The sequence below is a fragment of the Uranotaenia lowii genome, chromosome 3 (assembly GCF_029784155.1).
Source record: "Uranotaenia lowii strain MFRU-FL chromosome 3, ASM2978415v1, whole genome shotgun sequence".
Classification (NCBI taxonomy): Eukaryota; Metazoa; Arthropoda; class Insecta; order Diptera; family Culicidae; genus Uranotaenia; species Uranotaenia lowii.
The window spans coordinates 22,774,248-22,792,551 of NC_073693.1; the positions used below are offsets into that span (position 1 = coordinate 22,774,248).

The 18,304-nt window shown below is 41.0% G+C and overlaps 1 protein-coding gene across 4 annotated transcripts; it reads left to right on the plus strand.

Annotated features, from left to right (window-relative positions):
- Positions 1–440: 440 nt before the first annotated feature.
- LOC129751145 (klaroid protein) lies at positions 441–18,050 on the plus strand. Of its 4 annotated transcripts, none has more exons than XM_055746464.1 (7): positions 441–581; positions 9,674–9,906; positions 9,967–10,856; positions 10,914–11,111; positions 14,683–16,305; positions 16,843–16,955; positions 17,186–18,050. In XM_055746464.1, exons 2-7 carry the CDS (start codon positions 9,743–9,745, stop codon positions 17,402–17,404), a joined length of 3,207 nt encoding a protein of 1,068 aa, XP_055602439.1. In that variant the 5' UTR covers positions 441–581; positions 9,674–9,742; the 3' UTR covers positions 17,405–18,050. The 4 variants fall into 4 exon arrangements, with proteins under 4 accessions (XP_055602439.1, XP_055602442.1, XP_055602441.1 ...); XM_055746466.1 differs by having other exon boundaries at positions 456–577; XM_055746465.1 differs by lacking the exon at positions 441–581 and adding an exon at positions 2,745–3,016.
- The last annotated feature ends 254 nt before the right edge of the window (positions 18,051–18,304 follow it).

The window sequence follows — 18,304 nt, forward strand, 5'->3', positions numbered from 1 at the left end:
TTTGTCATTTTTGACATTTTTTTCTCATTTTTGTCATTTTTTTCGTTTTTGTCATTTTTGTCAGTTTTTAATTATCTTTAATTTTGCATGTTTTTGTTGGGTTTTTTTAACTTCCTATTTTTTTATTAATTAGGTCACCTAAAAACCAGGATTAGCTCCAAATAACATTTAAGATCTGATAAAAGTTTCTTTTTTTAATAATTTTTTAAAATCTATGAAAAATCAGCTATTTATGTTTTCTAGTGTAGGGATTCAGAGAGAACTCGAATTAAAAACCGTTATAACGTCGCTCGCTCGCAACTCATCGCAACAAAAATTGAGCGAGAAGTGAGAAAACCCCATCAACGACAACAAGCTCTCTCACTTTGTCGGAAAATGACGTCACTTTCTCAGCGCTTCACTGAAATTGGAGCAGAAATTCTCTCACATTTCTCCTCATTTCATCAGCAGAGTGGTCCGTGTTCGTTGAGTGTGCGGTTTGGGTGTTTTGTTTCGTCCCGGAAAATCGCGAAAATTGCGGTCAAAAGCCGCTGATAATCGAATGAAAAGCGTTTAAATCTGTTGATAAGTGTTCCCGGTGGGTAAGTTGAATGAATTTGCTTTGATTTGGGTTGTTTCCGGCCGGAGGAAACCGATTTTCCGATGGCATCTTTCCGGTGTCAGTGCATTTATTCGATAACGACATGAACGGGTAGGAAAAAGAGGAAGAATGCAACAACGCGACTCCTAGGAAGGCAGGGGCGCATTCGAGGGAGATTATCAAAATTTGAGATTTAATTCAAAAAAAATTAAATGGCGGTAATTAAAGCCAAAGTATATGTGACGCGGTTTAATCTGGTTTAGTCATCAATTTTCAAATTAAAAATTAAATTCAGGTGTAAAATATTCTTTCATTTTTTAACTAACAAGTTATTTGGATTTTCGGTGTGATAAGCAAAAGATTTAGGTACCTTTTGAGCTGCTATTTTTTGGTCATGTGTAAATTTCCCTAAATTGACAATAGTATGCTCTTAAAAATCACTCTCAATTTTATGTTTCAAAAGCATTCATCCAATCAATTAGCTAGTTTTAATAATTTAGACTCGAATCCATTATTGATTCAACTCGGAAACACTCAAGTATGTTGTCCCGCAAGCAGGCAGGCAAGCGCTTGGTGTTTGGAAATTTGTTTTGGCCTTGTTTACCCGCTCACGATTTTGTGTTTCTATTAGCAGCACCGCTTTCCATTTCCTCTTTCTCCCTTGCCGTCCGGCCGGAGTCGGCTGTCTAGAAAAGATGCTACGGGGGAGACTTCTTGTGACTGTCCGTCTGCTTGCCTGGCCTAGCTGCCTAAACAACATTGGACTGTGCTTGGCTGCTCTGCTAGAAGGGCGTTTTGCTTTCTTTCTTGTTTTTCATTCTAGATGAAAAATTACCGTTTGATTCCCCAAATATCTCGTGTGCCTGCCCTAGACTAGAGTTCAACGAGCGATATGTTTGTCCATCGTTGTCGGTTCAGAATTGTTGCCGCCGCTAGATGGAATTAACTGATGGTTTATTTTAAACCGCGAATGTGTTGTTTTTTCTCTTATAGATGTATTAGACACTTCTCCACTATTGAAAGATATTAGACTTTTCCCCTACGATATATAAAAACAAAATTGACATCGTGTTTATGTGGGTTTTCAAGTACAGGATATTAATTCGACTGGTGCTGATGGACTCAATTTATTTGAAAAGAAGTTTATTTATACACTTAATGGATTTTTTTTTAGGTTAACAGCTTATAAGACCTTGAAGACTTGAAACTGAAAAATGAGCGTATTCCGAACAGTAATCTTTTATTCACCTTTGAATTTTTTTATAAGTTTTGTTATCTTTAAACCTGATTTCAGAACCTGAATAAAAAATCACTCAAAAAAACATCTTCGAATCGAAACTGATTTTCGGTTATGAGAAAGAAGCCTCACAAAGCTGCGTCAAAAAGTGATGTTTGCACGTACCATCGGAAGCTTAGCTGAACTGGATGCTGACATAATCAATTCAAGATAGATCTCAGATTTCAAGGTTTCAAACCTGGTCTTGTTTAACGGTCACACTCAAAGATCAGAGTACCCGATTCGCTCGATAGTTTGCTCGATATCACTGGCTGGACACCAGGTTTGTGTTGGTTTATTTGCAAAACACACTGTCTCCCACAATGTTGACCAGGTGGGGTCTCGTCCCTGATTCTGAATAGATCACACGGGCGGCAGAAAAAAAAATGTGCCAACAAACCGATGGAATCATTTGTCAACAGTTAACACGCTGGTTGGTTGAATTCAAAGCCATAGTTTGTAATCGATAAAAAGACTTATGTGCCAGTTTGTTTAACGTTTTGGTTGCCAAAGATTCAGAATTTTTGATCGTTACGTAAAAGATCAAACTACAGGAAAGCTAGGCAATTTTTAAATCTTGAGTCATTTTTGCGAGTTGCGCACGCTATTCACTTTTAAGGTTTATTGGCAATGCAAATTCTAACGCACTTGACGGCCTTCCGGGCCTCGTCATTCTTCTCTTCGTCATTCGTCGAGTGAGTAACGTGCCTTGCCTGCCTCTACACGGTATAATCGTGTGCTGCTGGTAGGTAGAACGCTGTTCGTTCATATGTCATTTAAAAATAGAACGACGCCGACGCGACTACGTCATCGTAAAAAAACATCCGACGACGAAAGCGAATTTCTGCTGTTCCCTTTTTTACAAATCCCAAGCTAAGAGCAGGTATTTGAGCGACGAGCAGTAAAGATCAGTCGGTCAACAGCAACAGCAACGGCTTTTGGGCGGTTTCCGTTGCGAGATCAGTTTTCGGTTTTTATCTTTCTAACAGCGTGGTGAAATGCGATATAGCTAGCAGAAGTCCGTTTAGCGCGTTCCATATGTGTGGTTTGGTTTTGTAACGGTTGAAATAGTTTGAATAGAAGCTGTTGCAAATTCCAGTTACAAGATTGTATGACTTTGTGGAATTTTATGACTAAGTGTCTTACTGAGTAAAAGGAAGGTAATAAAAATCAGTACCAGCTCGAATAGTAATGTGACTCGACTCGTTCAATAAAGTGGGCTGCTGGAATCAATTTCGACAATCATCGAGGCAACGTCTCGTAAACTCATGAACTTTATTATCTGTTTAATGATAAACAAATCATATCGCCTCACTCACTACACCTGTCAAACGACCACGAACGGTGTCGATAGCCTTAACGCGATGGAAGCCTGGACGATGGAGAATGATTCGACGAAATAACTTGTCCCCGCGGGACGCGTGAAGTTTTGTAATTTGTGAATCGAGTTTACAGTACCACACGATAACGACAACGTACCTAATTTCTTGAGAACGTTTCTGTTGCTATCTCTTCCATTTGTGTGGCTTTACGCTGCACTGGTAAAATTTATATTGTGTTGTGATGAGAAGAAACGTGTAGGTTTTCGAGTGGGATTATTTAATTTGTTTTTATCGGGGGCTCCTGTTTATGAACGTTTCGATTCTATTCTCTTAGACGTTTTCCGTTCATAATTTGGTACGGGAACTATGTGGAAAAAATACTTTGGAATTCTAATTTTTTTTGCCTTAAGCATGGTCATTTTTTTTTTTTTTTTTTTTTTTTTTTTAATTTTTTTATTGGCTTTACCTCTATAACATAACCGGCCAAGTGTTAATTACTCTTCTACTTACATGTCTATTTTACATTCAATTACAAAATTAGCTATCGTTTTATATAATTCAATGTCTTTCTTTTTTAGTATCAAATGAATATCGGGTGGAATTCCTTTTTTCATTAAAATTCGCCAAATAGGTCTACGAAGATTTTCAAATCTGCTGCATGCGAAGATAATGTGATCAGGATCTGCGATGGATTCGCCACAACTGCACGTCGCGTCCAATAGGATACCATTTCTAGTCAGATGAGCAGGGAGCCGTGAATGATTTGATATTAATTTGGAAAGGATTACAATTTGTCTGCGGTTGAGATCCAAGCTACTAAACCATGGTTGGAGCGAAACGTTAGAGATGATGCTGTGACAGAAACGTCCTTTAGTTCCTGCATTCCACTTTGCTTGCCATTTGTGCACTGTTGTACGCCGAATCGGAAACTGGATGTCGAATGATGTTAAAATATAATCTGCTGTACCACCATTGATGCACGCACTTTTCGCCTCTTGATCTGCCAACTCGTTCATTGGAATACCTCTGTGAGACGGAACCCATATCAGATGGATCTCGTGCCCCATTCTTTGTCCTTCAAGAATGGAAGCTTTTATATCGTACCAAGCAACGGGATATTTTTGATTGATGTTGATTTTTTGAAGGCTCGTGAGACAACTCAAACTATCGGTTAGAATAATATACTGAGCAACAGGAAGGCTTACGATCATTTTCGCAGCATGCCTGATTGCTAGAAGCTCTGCCATATAAACTGATGCTTTACTGTCGAGTTTGATCCCTTCTGCAGGCGCTCCAAAACTATTTACCACAGCATAACCTGTGCCGTGTATATCTTTCGACCCGTCAGTTGCCAAGATTTTCGCGTTGGCATACACTTCCAAGAGATAGTTTGAAACCAAATCAGCTGCCGATGAGTTCTGGTGTTCTGAACATAACCGTTTAACAGTGAGATCAATGGATATTATTGTTCTTACAACTTCACGGTTGACCATGTAGCATGGGAGATTATTTAGAGGCTGTTCAAGTGGAATAAATTCGTTAAGCATTCTTATGGCGCGGTGTATTCCCGTAGCCACTAAGCCACCTTCCAAGATCGGTCTGGAGTATTGACCATGCCAAGAAGAAAGTGACGCTCTTTTATTTACAAAACGCATGACAGCAAGTTCTCTTCTTTGTTGCAGCGGAATAATACCAGCCATCACTTCGAGTGAACCTGTGTGGGTGGTTTTTGTGGAGCCCAAACAGATTCGAATTCCTGCCCATTGTAGTCTATCCAAAACGATGGCTTCTTTTTGTGTTAACTCCGTCATAAATATGGAACCGTATTCCAATATTGATCTCACACCTGACTTGAAAATAGCTAACATTGCTGCTGGATGTGCTCCCCATGACTGGCCCGATATGCTTCGTAGAAAGTTAAGATACGGAGCCGTACGTTTTTGTACCTCTCTAATATGACACGACCACGACAGATTTCGTGTGAGGTACATGCCGAGTAACCTCAGGGATCTGACGTATTCCAAAGTGCAACCGCCGATATTTATTTCTGGGGGATTATCGCATTGTTGTGTCGAGATCAGAAGGCACTTACATTTCGTGGGCGAAAGTTCTAACCCAAGGTCGAAAATATTTTCCACAACTATATCCACTGCCCTTTGGAGAGATTCGCAACTATGCTCCAGCGAGGTTCCTCTTACAGCAATTGTTGTGTCATCGGCGTAATTTACGGTTATCACATCAGGAGGGACACTGTTGATCAATCCACTGATCACAACATTAAAGCATAACGGACTTAGTGGAGATCCCTGAGGAAGGCCTTTCCACGTTGTCCTAGATATTGAATCTAATCCATTTGAAATGCACAAATTCCTTTCTTCAAAAAGATGGAAGATACTTCTTACTAGGCATTCAGGGACTGTTAATGAGCGTAATTCGCGGACCAGAACATTAATTTCCACGTTGTCGTAGGCGGCTTTGATATCGAGGCTACATATCACCACATGCTCTCTTCTTTTCAAAGCTAAAGAAGCTTCATTAATCAGGGGAAACAACGCATCCATTGTTCCTCGTCCTTTCCTAAAACCGTTGATAGCTGAAGGGAATAAGTTGTTGTTTTCGATGAAATGTTCTAGTCGATCTTTGATTATGAGTTCATACACTTTGCGAAAACATGAAGCTAACGCGATTGGGCGAACAGCAGAAGGAGAAATCGGATCATGACCACTTTTAGGAATCGGTACAATTTTAAAGGTTTTCCAGCTTTCCGGAATTCTTCCTGAAGCAAAAATTTGGCAATAGATTTTTCGCAACTGACTAAGCGCCGCCCATGGGAGATGATTTATGACGGAATATGGAACACCATCCAAACCAGGAGCCGAATCTTTACCGATTTTTAAAACTGCTTGAATATCCGATACTGAGAATGGTAAACCAGTTTGAGGGCAACACGAACATTGTAGAAAAGCCGGGGGTGGATTTTTGGCAGATGAGGGAGCCAACTTGTCCAAAACATCGTTGGCCAAATTGTCCGAAATTCTAAGGTTTTTTGATGGCTCTCCGCGCCCTTTGAATCTTCTAGCCATCCTCCATAAGGTTGTGAGGGACGTAGAACTATCACAACTATCACAAAAATGTTGCCAACTTTTCCTCTTCTTCTCGCGTACCAAATTTCTGAACCTTCGTTCTGTATTAGCGTACCCTTCGTAAGCTTCGGTTGACAGCTCTCGTTTCCAAGCGCGGAAAGCAACTCTGGTGGCTTTCTTCGCTTCTGTTAGCTCTTCGTCCCAATAGGGTTGCGGTATTCGGCGAGTGTGGTTCGAGTTTACTGATGGACAGGATCTGCGCAGTGCTTGCCAAATCAGCTCAAAGAAGACATCAAAGCTATCCGGTTCTCCATTTTCGACGAATGATTCCTCGAGGCTTCCGGTAAAACGTTCCCAGTCGATTTTCCGAACATTGATTCCAGAGTAGAATTTCATCGCGCATGTAGTACTCGAATGAAAAACTATCGGAAAATGATCGCTTCCATTTGGTGAATCCAAAACCTCCCAGTCGAAGCACAAACTAAGGCTCGAAGAAACCAGCGTGATATCAATTGCGCCCCACGACCGGTTTACATCAAACCTAGTTGGCTGACCATTGTTGAGAATGACGAGATGAGATGTTTCGATGGCTTGATGAAGACGGTCTCCACGTGTGTTTCCATGATCGCTTCCCCATAGGTGATGTTTTGCGTTAAAGTCTCCTCCAATGATGCACGGTTTCGGAACGGTTGATAAAAAATTATCAAACTGAGTCTGCGATATGTTGGCTTGCGGGTGTATGTACACAGATACAATAGTGATCAACCCGGAGATGTATTTGATCTGGCAGGCAACGGCTTGAATATCCGCTGACAGTGCAATAGGAAATGCTACGGGATTCAGTTCTGAACGAATCGCGATGGCTACGCCCATCGAGTTTCGTCTGTGATCTTTACGAAAAATGGTGTGCTGCGGTAGACTAAAGTTTGTGTGATTGTCGAGATGTGTTTCACTCAAAAGCGAAATATTGATATTGTGTGTATTTATGAGCTGGATTAAAGATGAGCGTTTACTATTTATCCCTCTACAATTCCATTGTAGACATTGCAGAGGAACGGTGGCTGTTAAAGTGCTCGGTGTGGTGTTTTTCATAATCTGAGATTAGCAAAATATCCTTTCATTTTATCACTTACAACATCCGAAATTCTCTCCAAAACCATTTGTTGAATTTTTTGTCGAGTTTCAACATCTTTCTCAGGAACTTCCAGAGCCTCTGCAACGATATCGATGACCTCAGTAGATTCAATCGTCGATCGGATCGAATCGCAAACCCCGTCAGAAATGTTAACTTCAAGTTGGGGAAGCTCATCGTCCGAATCGACATTATGACGACGTTTGCTGGAAGGATTAGACCCATTCTTGTCAACATTACTTGTTTGGCAAGCAACTGCCACGGTGGATTTTGTTGTTGGTTGGGAGATGATAGTTAGTGAGTTTGATGATTCATTTGAAGTTGTTCCACAAAACCAATCGACACGTCCTTGTGAAAAAGTGTCGCGCCGCTCTTTATCGGTTTTCTTTTTTTGAATTATTTTCGGACAAAGCTTGTGATCATTGGCCCGATGGGAGCCCAAACAGTTAACGCACTGGGGCTCACTATTTTCACATGCATGATCTTCGCCGCCCACTTGCTCCAAGCATTGGTTACAGCGTTTAGCACTCTTGCATCCTTTTTTATCATGTCCCAAGCGCCAGCAGTTACCACACTGGCGGACAGGATAAATGTACTGCTTAACAGAATAAAGCACTCTATTCAACTCGATGTGAGTAGGTAAACTCTGCCCAGCGAAAGTAAAAATCACCGTAAACAGGGCTTCCTCTTTATCATCAGCTAATTTTCTAAGCACACGACGAGCATGAACTATCTCCGGGTTATCAACTTGATTCGACTTGCGTTTATCGTACGCATTAGCAAACTTCAGTTCTTCATCACAAATATCCGGCTCAATATAGGCTACCCCAAGGCACTCCACCAGCCGTTGGGGGATAAAAAAACGCACTTCATTTGAGGTACCGATGCCTGCTATTTCATTAGCAGCATCCCTCGATCGCATCAAAATTTTCATTTTGGTTTTAGAAACCGGCATAGCACGTATAAAATCGTCACCAAATTTCTTCACCAGACTTTTAGCAATCTTCGCAGCAGATATATTTCCGACATTTGTTTCAGCCATAACGAGATATGGCCCAGCATAATTTTCGTGATATTTCCGCACTCGAACTTCATTTTTCGATGACCTTGGTGTATCGTTGTGGGTCATTGCACCGCTCGACAATAGCGTGTGGAAGGAGAGAAGAAAAATAAATTAGATTTCGATTCAGCTCACACACACGATGTGCAACGTACCGTAGTTCAAACGAGACTGAGCATGGTCATTTAAGGGAGTTGACTTCTTTAAAATTTCAAATAACAGCTCTTACTCGGCCTTGGGTCAGAACAGTTGCTCTGTGTTATCGGTACTCTCAAGACAAAGAATAATATTGATTGGTTTATGGTTGAACGATGTGCAGCAGTAGACAGTAGAGTGGCGAGGCCACCGCCGATAGAGATTCTTGTTGGGACAACGCCAGTGAAGAATGATTCACAGAATCGGAACAGCAATGGACATATACTACATTCTTCTGTTCAGTTGCACCAAGTTAGAAGGGCTTTCTGCAAAGAGAAGCGAAACTAGTATAAGCAAAAAATTCAAGGCCAGAACTTATGTTAATCAAGGTAAAAGGTCCGTAAGGATACATGTTGTTAATATCTTTGGGTGCCACCCTGTAAGAACTGCGATGAAGCTTTTCTTTGAAGCATACACTCAATTACGATCTTCCTCCTTAAAGACTCAAGGCCCGACTTCTATGCTAGCGACCTCAACTGTGATCTCTCCCCGTATGACTCGAGGACCGTATATCTGTACGTCTATTGCCAATCGAGTATCGCTCATCCTCATTCCCAAAGATGTTAAGTCGGTCCGATCAAAACTAGAGCAGGAAGGATCGTGAAAGTATACTAAAAATGAAATGGTGGGGTACGTTATTGGCTAATAGTGCTGCTGACACCTGTCATGGTGAAGATTGTAAAGAGCGGCTAGACAAATCCTCGAAGAAGTGCCACTAAATGGGTGATGGAATTGGTCATGGGTCATGAAAGATAAACTTCAGATAAAGTTTCAACAGATCCATAGGGTTCAAGACCTTTCGATGAGACAAAAACAAGAACTGGTCAAAATGCCAAATGCGAAGGGATCATGAAATTATTTTGGGCAACCAGCTCAATTTCTCTCAGGATATTTCCGCAATGCATGTGCACAGCATTCTCATTTTTGAAGTGTGATCCAGTTGGTCCAGAATAGTCTTATTTTACTGCTTCAACTTTCTAAACTTGACGCTTCATTTCAAACTTTCTTTTTCTTTATTTTTTCAGATGTAAAAGGCCATCGATGAGTTTTAGATAAAGGCACATTTTAAAACATCAAGTCAATTAAAAACAGCCATGGATAAGGGAAAGGAATCCGAGGAGGCCGTCACCCGAAGCACCAGATCCCGATCGAGAACGCCGGGGCTGTTGAACCTTCGTGTCAGTGTTGAGAAAGAGTCCGTCAATGGCGACGGAGAATCACATCCCGGTGGTCAAGTCAAGAAGGTTCCCAGCGTTGAGTAAGTTTAGCTGTTAGTGTTAAATTTTGCAGTGTTGTTTATTGAGATTTATTTCTGCAGCACCATTGAAGAAGAGCTGAGTTCCTCGCAAAAATCGGCTACCGGATCGGGCACAAGATCCTCAACGCGGAAACTACGCACCGTTACCTCAGATTATTCCTCGGATGACATTTCACCGGAAAAGGCCCCAACCGCCTCCAAACAGTCCACCAATTCTACAGTGACCATTATGGAACAAACTGTAACCGTCACAACAAGCAGCATCAATAGTTCGTCTGAGAAAAACAGTCAGGAAAAGGTAACAAAATCTCCCTCCAAAAAAGAAGTCCGCCAGAATGAAACAAATCGGGTCCTGGAAGATACCCGCACCGCCATACTACGCACCAGCACCCCGAAAGAAGGTTCCAAAAGGGTGAAGAAAATGATTCTCACTCCGGAAGAGCTGAAGCAACATGCCGCCTACAGAGAGTACAAAGAAGCGGGAGAGTATTGGAACAAGTTCCCCAAAACCGATTACACCTACTCGGAGTTATCACCGCACCGGAGAGAGCTTGAGCACGGATTGGTGGCCATGCCGAACATGTCCCGTCCGGGATTGAATAAACATGCTGAGCGAATTAACGTTATGATTCAGAGAAATCCCACGCAAGAATCATACATTCGACAGCGTTATGCTGCCTCCAAGTACTCCAGTGGTGGTGCCGCCGGAGGAAGCTTTGCCCACTCCGATCCGTACGATTCGGGTGAAGAGCAGTTGGATTTATCCAGGTTTTCGCGTAGCAGCATCCGGGGCTCCAAGAATGTTATTGTTGTTGAGGAGCATCATGCAGTCGTGAGTCGCTTCTTCCTGTCCATCATTAACTTCTTCTATAGTTGCGCTCACACGATTTCGAGGGTGTTTCGCAAATCTGATCAAAATTTGTATTACACCCGCATTGAAGAGGAACAAGGTTGGTAGCATGTGGTTTAAAATTTGTGAAAAATTCTTACTTTTTTTTATTTTTCAGGATTCTTCGGTCGTATTTTCTCATTTTTCAACACTTTACTGACGAGTATTTTCAAAAAAGTATATTTGTTGATCTCGTCCGTTCTCTTCCTGGACACCTGGTTACTCCAGACATCTGCCGATGATGTGAAACAGGGCCAGCGGAAACGGAAGTTCCTTCTGTTCCTGTTGATTCTTTTACCCTTCCTCCTGTTCGGTGGTAAGTAAATTTATTCTTTTCAGTCTTCATTCCCTAACTTGAACTCATTTTTCTCTCTCGATCGTTGCAACAGGAATCTATTTGTTCATTGATCCTTCCTCGTTACAATCCTTCCGTCAAGCTATTTCCAATCCTCTTCCCAATATCGACTTCCAACTCCCTACCCTTCCGGAACTCCCGGACACCGAGGGAGTAAAATTGTATGCCCTTGAAAAGTGGGATTATTTGAAGCTAGTTTCGGAAAACACTGTCGAAGAAGTTAAGAAAATTTGGCAGGAAAATGTCAACAATTTGTTCTAAAGTTTGCTATTTTTTATTTGAAACGTGAAAGTTTTTTGTAAGAGTTATTACAAAAACTGTTGATTTTACAACAGTATGTCACCATTAACTTGCACTCGGTGATCTCTCAAGCCAATCCCAATACATAATATCCTTCCATGAAGTCAAAACCTATGTCCTATCCATGATAAGAAACCTGAGCATGATCCGCCGACAGCATTCTTTGAAATCGATCGCTATTGAAACCTCGTCGCAGCGTCGGGCGATGACGTAATTTCCGAAATGTCGTAATTCACCAACTTCGTATGAAAGTAAAACGGTCACTCAACGGAGCGAATACCATTCGCATTAAGCTACACAACTACAATGAGAAAAAAAATGAACAAACATACACACATACACTACTGAGAAGGATAGAGAAGAGTACGACATCCAAAAATTATAGAAATTTAAATCATATCGAAAAAATCATCAAAATAATAATCAAAATAAGTTCGTGAAAATAAAAAAAAAAGCCACAACAGTTTATTGCGATGGCATGTCTTTTAACGGTTACTGTTAGGGTCGGTCGTCATAATGCTATACTATGTGTTTAGTTTAACTTTGCAAGATAATAAAGCGCATTTGTGTAACGTATTTGTTGTGTTTTGTATTACTGTCTGAAAGTTTGAGAATCTCTCAGCACACCGTGAACCGTAAGGGCTCCGAGCGGACAGGTAAGGCATTTATCAGCTTTGTAGTGATAAGTTCTAGGTCGATCCAAATGTCGTTCTCTATCCTTCTCTTGGTGCTTGAATAGTTCATTGATTAGATAAAAGAATTTCAAAATTCTAGTGATAACGATCCTTTGGGTGACTTTTTTTTATAAGCCTTGATTTTTTTGATTTATTATGTTGCGCGATCGAAGAGAAGGATAGAGAAAACTCTTGGATTATTTTTAAATGTACAGCTTTAAAGCCTGTTCCATTTAGAATTGAGGTTTTCTCAAACAATACAGAATTAGTACAATACATTGGTTCCTCCATGAACTCTCCTGAGACTTCAAGGAAATTCTACAGGGTCCACAGAGTCCCCTCTCTATATAATTTTCCAAATTTCCCTCATAAAATTGTCTTAGCCTCAGTGTTCCGATAATCACTCATTTTCAATGAATGTTTCTGATTGCACTTCGCACTTGAACGTACAGCGGTCGGGTTTCGTTATTGATTGCTACTGGACCTACCCGATCATCGATCGTTCAATTCATCGCTAAAATGCAGATCACCTCGCACGATGCTTGCTGTCAAAACAGTGCAGCACCATCATCAAATTGGAATCTCACCAATGCGCAATGCATATGGCGAATCTTGTTGGTCTTCGATCAAGAGTGAATGGATCAGGCAGTGAGTGAGTGATACATGAAGCCGATCATTAGCGTATTTTGTTTGATTTGATATATAGCAAATTAATAAATTTATTTGTTGTTATAACGTTTTTTAACATCAGTATGATCCAAATCAAATTGTAGTAGTTTGTGATGGAAAGATGTTCACTTTCGCCGTGTTTTTCAATTTTTACAAGTTCTTTTATTAAACTGTCGTCCGTCACGTTAAAACTACTGAGAATTTATTGTGTCCCGCACAACTGTTTAATTTTTCTCGTCCTGCAAAAAATAATTTTGAATTTCATATAATTCAGGCAGATACTGAGTGAGCGACATTCAGAATGGATCAGTTTGTATCTCACTCATCTCCGATATGCGATGTTTGCTAAACCGATGATTCTGAATGATGCGACTTGGTTTGCATAGCTGATCGAGATTGCATACCAGCCAGGCGAAGCACTTGCGAGAGGCGCTATCCCATTATACAATCAGAATGTTTCCAACAGGAAACGCATCCTGAGTGTTTGTTTTGATTGATTTTCGGAACTCTGCTTAGCCTCTCTGGAAGACTCTCGTTAGAATTTTCACATTTTTCCTTTCCCTTAGGAACTCTACAGTAAACTGAATTGATTTGGTGTTATTTTTGGATTTCGTCAACCCTGGGGTCTAAAAAGCTTCGTTTTAGTCAAAACTCATTCATGATTTTTGCAAAATTCTTGAGTAACGTATGAGTAAATCAAAACTTTAATGTTTGTATGGAATTAAAGAATATTTTGTTCTAAAAAAAACCATTATATTTGTTGCTTCTGTGGAATCGATCCTGCGGATCCTGCAGGATCCTGCAGGTTTTGTACCAATTTATAAATTCTTTAAAGGAAATTTTACGCTGAACACCTTGGTCCAGATCGTAACCCTGTATATTATTGGGCAAAAAAGTTGTTAGTTGTTGAATATAGGTACGTCTTTAGCATTCAAAAACAATCAATTCAACTGACAACACTGCTGGTGCCTATCTGAGTATTGCGCATGATTGCTTTGCAAGCAAAACCTCGCTAGACACCAGCAGTGATGTCAGTTGAATTGATTGTTTTTTAATGCCAAAAGACATATGTACCTTTTTCAATGGCTAATAACTTTTTTGCCTGATAAAATACGAAGTAAATACTTCGACAAAGGTGTTCAGCAGAATATTTCCTCGGTTCCACAGATGAAATAAAAATGACGTTGATTTTCAGTACAAAATATTCAATTTTGCCATACAAGCATAAAAGCTAAAATTTACTCATTTAATCTTACTTCAAAATTTGCAAAAAAACCCGGATGAGTTTTAAAGCAAACCGAAGCTTTTAAGACTCCAGGGTTTGCTAAATTAAAAAATGACCCCAAATCGACTCAGTCTACTCCACAGAGTCCCCTCTCAGGAGATCTATGCGCCCCCCTCAGAAACTTTACAGAGTACCCTCATGAACTCTTCTCTCCAGAGTCCAATCAGGAACTCTCTGTACTTCCCTCATTACTCCTGCAGAATCCCCTCAAATATTGTCCAGCGTCCTTTCAGAGACTCCTCATGTTCCCTTTAAAAACTCTCCAGAATCTCTTTAGATAATCTCAGAAGTCCCTTGAAAACTCCCCAGAGTCTTATCAGGAACCTTCCAGAGCCCACTTAGAATCTCACCAGAATCTTTTCAGGACTCTCCAAAACACTCTCCTGCCTGGATCATCCCAGAAACAGAGTCGTTTCAGGAACTTTCCAGGGTCGCCTTAGACATTTTCAAGAACCATCCTTAGCACTCTTCAGAATCTTTTTTGTTGAAAGTACCTATTCAAGGGTTTTTTTTTACCAAAAACTAAATGGAACAGGCAGTCGGTGATTAATTTTTTTTAATTTCTGAATTAAAGATTAAAAATATAAATTTTTCCTAATTACAGCCTTTCTCCTAGCCGAAGAGGATCAAACGATCGTGCTACCAGCGTCGAAACGCGCCACCATAGCGCTATCTTCCATTTCAGGTATGGTCCCATCGTTGAGTGCCGAGGACCTGGACGCATTCCAGCGGACCCTGTTAGCTAAGCTAGACTGGCGAGAACTTCAACCACCTAGCTTTTCCTGGGCAACTCTTGTTCCCACCTTCAGCTGGAACTGGCGGCCAAGTTTCGGCTCCGGCAGCGCTAATCCAGCACAATACGAACGCCTGAAATCGCAGCTCCAAAGTTCACTTACCAAGCAGGAGTACGAGGATCTGATGAGTCACATTGATTCCTATATCGAGCGGTTACTAACGGAGAAGTTCCTGAAGCGGGATCAGGAAGAAACTCAAGCTAGAAAGGTCATTAGTCCGGAGGTCACGATACATGTTGCTAATGTGGTTCAGGAGAATTTGGCGACTTACAATTACAAACTTAGTCAGAGCGATGTTGAGTTGGTGGCAGAGAAAGTGAGACTGCAACTTTTGAGAGACCATCCAGATGTGTTCAATCCGCAGCTGAAAACTGATAGTGGTGATCAGGAGAAGTCAGAAAAGTTGACAATTTCCGAAGAAAATCTAGTGGAAATTCAACGTTTGATAAAGCAGCAAATCAGTATTACCAACAACAATTTTATAATCAGCGATCAGCAGTTGGAGGATATTTTGCTGAAAATTTTGTCTTCCGAAAAGCTTGTTGAGCTAATAGATTCCAGAATTTTATTACAAAGTAAAGATCTAAAAAGCAAGCAGGAGACACAAGAAGCTTTGATAGAAAATTTAAAAAATGAAATCAACGAAATCAAGAATCATTTTACGGAAAAGCTGGCTGCCGGCAGTTTGATGGTTGAAGACAATCTGAAAAAACTTCGGCTGAATCAGGACCAATTGGCCGACCAAGTGAGAGGTTTCCGCATCGAAAATGATGAGAAATATGTCAAGCTGCTGGCAGATATCGATGCAAGATTGGCGGCCGTAAATCAGGAGCGCTTCTCCGGGTTGAACGAAATTATCAAAAAGAATATTGTAACCATTTTGGGTTTGAACGTTCAGGAGGACTTTAGCGATGAGGATCTCAAAACGTGGATCAGTAACCTATTTGTTGCCAAAGATTATCTGGAGAATCGACTGAAGGAGTACCAGGCGGGCGTTAATGCCGTTATCCAGCAGGAAATGGAACGGTCAGCGGCCACGCTCATGAAGGATGTTAGCGAGAAGATTCAGAAGGAAATTTTGGCAGCTATCCAAACTCAAAAGAGTGAAATCAACCTAGAATCTGAAACGGGACGCACTGCAACCACTGGCTCCGGTGGCAGTGGTCTTTCCGAGGACGATGTTCGTCGGATTGTTCGAGATTCGTTGCGGATTTACGATGCCGACAAAACCGGGCTAGTTGACTATGCTCTGGAGTCGGCCGGGGGACAAATTTTGTCGACCCGGTGTACCGAGAATTATCATTCGCAGTCGGCGCAGATATCGATCTTTGGCATCCCGCTTTGGTATCCGACCAATACGCCGAGGACGGTAATTTCACCGACCATGCAGCCGGGCCAGTGCTGGGCCTTTTCCGGTTTCCCGGGATATTTGGGTGAGTTCTCGTTTTCACTCCTAAGAGGTAGATGTTAGGACTCCATCATTGTAAATTAGTACTGGCAATTAGGTTTATTGTGAGATCATTTCTCCAAAGATCTAAATTTAAAACAATAGATTATGCCAAAATGTTAGTCAGTTACAAGAACCTCAAATAACGTTAAAAATTACGATTCGTATTACATTTTCAATCGGATTCAATTGAATGAATCTTGTTTGTTTTAGTTCTGCTTTGGAGGTGTTTATTGAATATTCGTAGTAAAAATTCCTAGTTTTTTAATATAACGAATCATGTAGGTTTTAAGAAGCACATCGATTGGCATTCCCTGATTTTCTAAAAGGTTATATCTTTGTCGCTTCAAAAATCATAAGTAGGTAGAAGGTAGTGTATTCATCAAAGTCATTCTAACCTGATTAATTCATTTTCCACCAAGAACAAAACCATACTGTCATCAACCATGACTATGCTTTTCTTTTTAAATAAGCCTAATCACCTGAATCACTTTCGTCTCTCTCTCGTCCAATCTTTTTGCAGTAATCCAGCTGAACAGCGACATCGTCGTGACCGGCTTCTCGCTGGAGCATATCTCTAAACTGCTTGCCCCCAATGGACAAATTGATTCGGCCCCGAAGAATTTCTCCGTTTGGGTAGGTAGACCATAAAAATTGTCCTGCATGCTGCGATGCTTCCGTCCCACCTAGATCTGTGTAGTGTATTGTGTAGTCCCTTTTAGAGCTTTCAAGTGTTGCGTGCTTTCCGAATAGAAGGAAAATCCCAGTGTCATTTGAGCATTGCATGATTGCTAGATAGTTTTAGCAATATACGTACAAGAAATCAGTGATCGCCCAAAATAAACGATTCTCTTTTTTCGTCGCAGGGCCTGATGAGCGAAAACGATCCGGACGCGATCCTGTTCGGTAACTACGTGTACCAGGACAATAATGCGGCGCTGCAGTACTTCCCGGTCGATAATCCGCGCCGTCCGGAGCTCGAAGGCCGCGTCTTCCGGATAGTGGAACTGCGCATCGAATCAAATCACGGGAATCTTCACTACACGTGCCTTTACCGGTTCCGGGTTCATGGCGAACGGCTGTGAGCCTGTTGACCATGGCCCGCGAATACCTTGTTGTAAATAGTTTCAGCCATTTGTTTTAAACCAACCTACCTAATTTATTCCAGTTTTGGACAGTTTTATTTTCCAGCTGCATATTTTAACATAAATTACCAATTGTTTATAGCCTCCATATTGTTTCTGACCGTTAGTTGTAGACCAATTGTAAGGTATCTAGTTAGGAAGTAAAGTAATAAGTTTTTCAAAGCCACATGAGTTTGGTGCAATAGGGAGACAACTTTGTAAGTTGGCAGGATAATTTTTGTTTTGTTCTTCTTGTGAAGAATGTCGACAAGTCAGGAACCAAATTCTTAGGTTAACATTAATATGATAGACTTTACCGTTAGCTCATAAGTGCCTAGTATTAGTATAATAATACCTGATTTACTAATCTAATTTTTCGGAGTCACAAATTTCAGTGTCTATTGAAATTTGAGGACGCCAGCTTGCGATATGCCCTTTCATTGTTTCTTTTTTTACTTAACACTCATTGCCAGCTACTTCATTTTCCCCATACTAACTATTGAAGCCTAAGTGTTAGATTAGATTTTTTTTAGTTCGCTTTGGTTGGAATATTGTTGTATGAGCGTGAGTGTGATTGTGAATAAATTGTTGATTCTCTTAAAAACTACATTGTTATTAAAGCTAGTCTAGGTATTTTTTCCAGATGTATCCGATCAACACCCTCCCTCATTTACTTAATGTTCCCAGCCGGTGTAGAGGCCGTGGTAAAAGGCCTTCATTGTTGACGATCCGGAGCCAGCGTTTTCACTTGGTCCCAGTCAAGACTCTTGTCGACAGTTCGTGTTTCGGCATGCTAAGCTTGGCCGCCACGAGTTTCTGGGTCTGCCCCTTCTTCGATGTCCCTCTGGATTCCATTCAAGC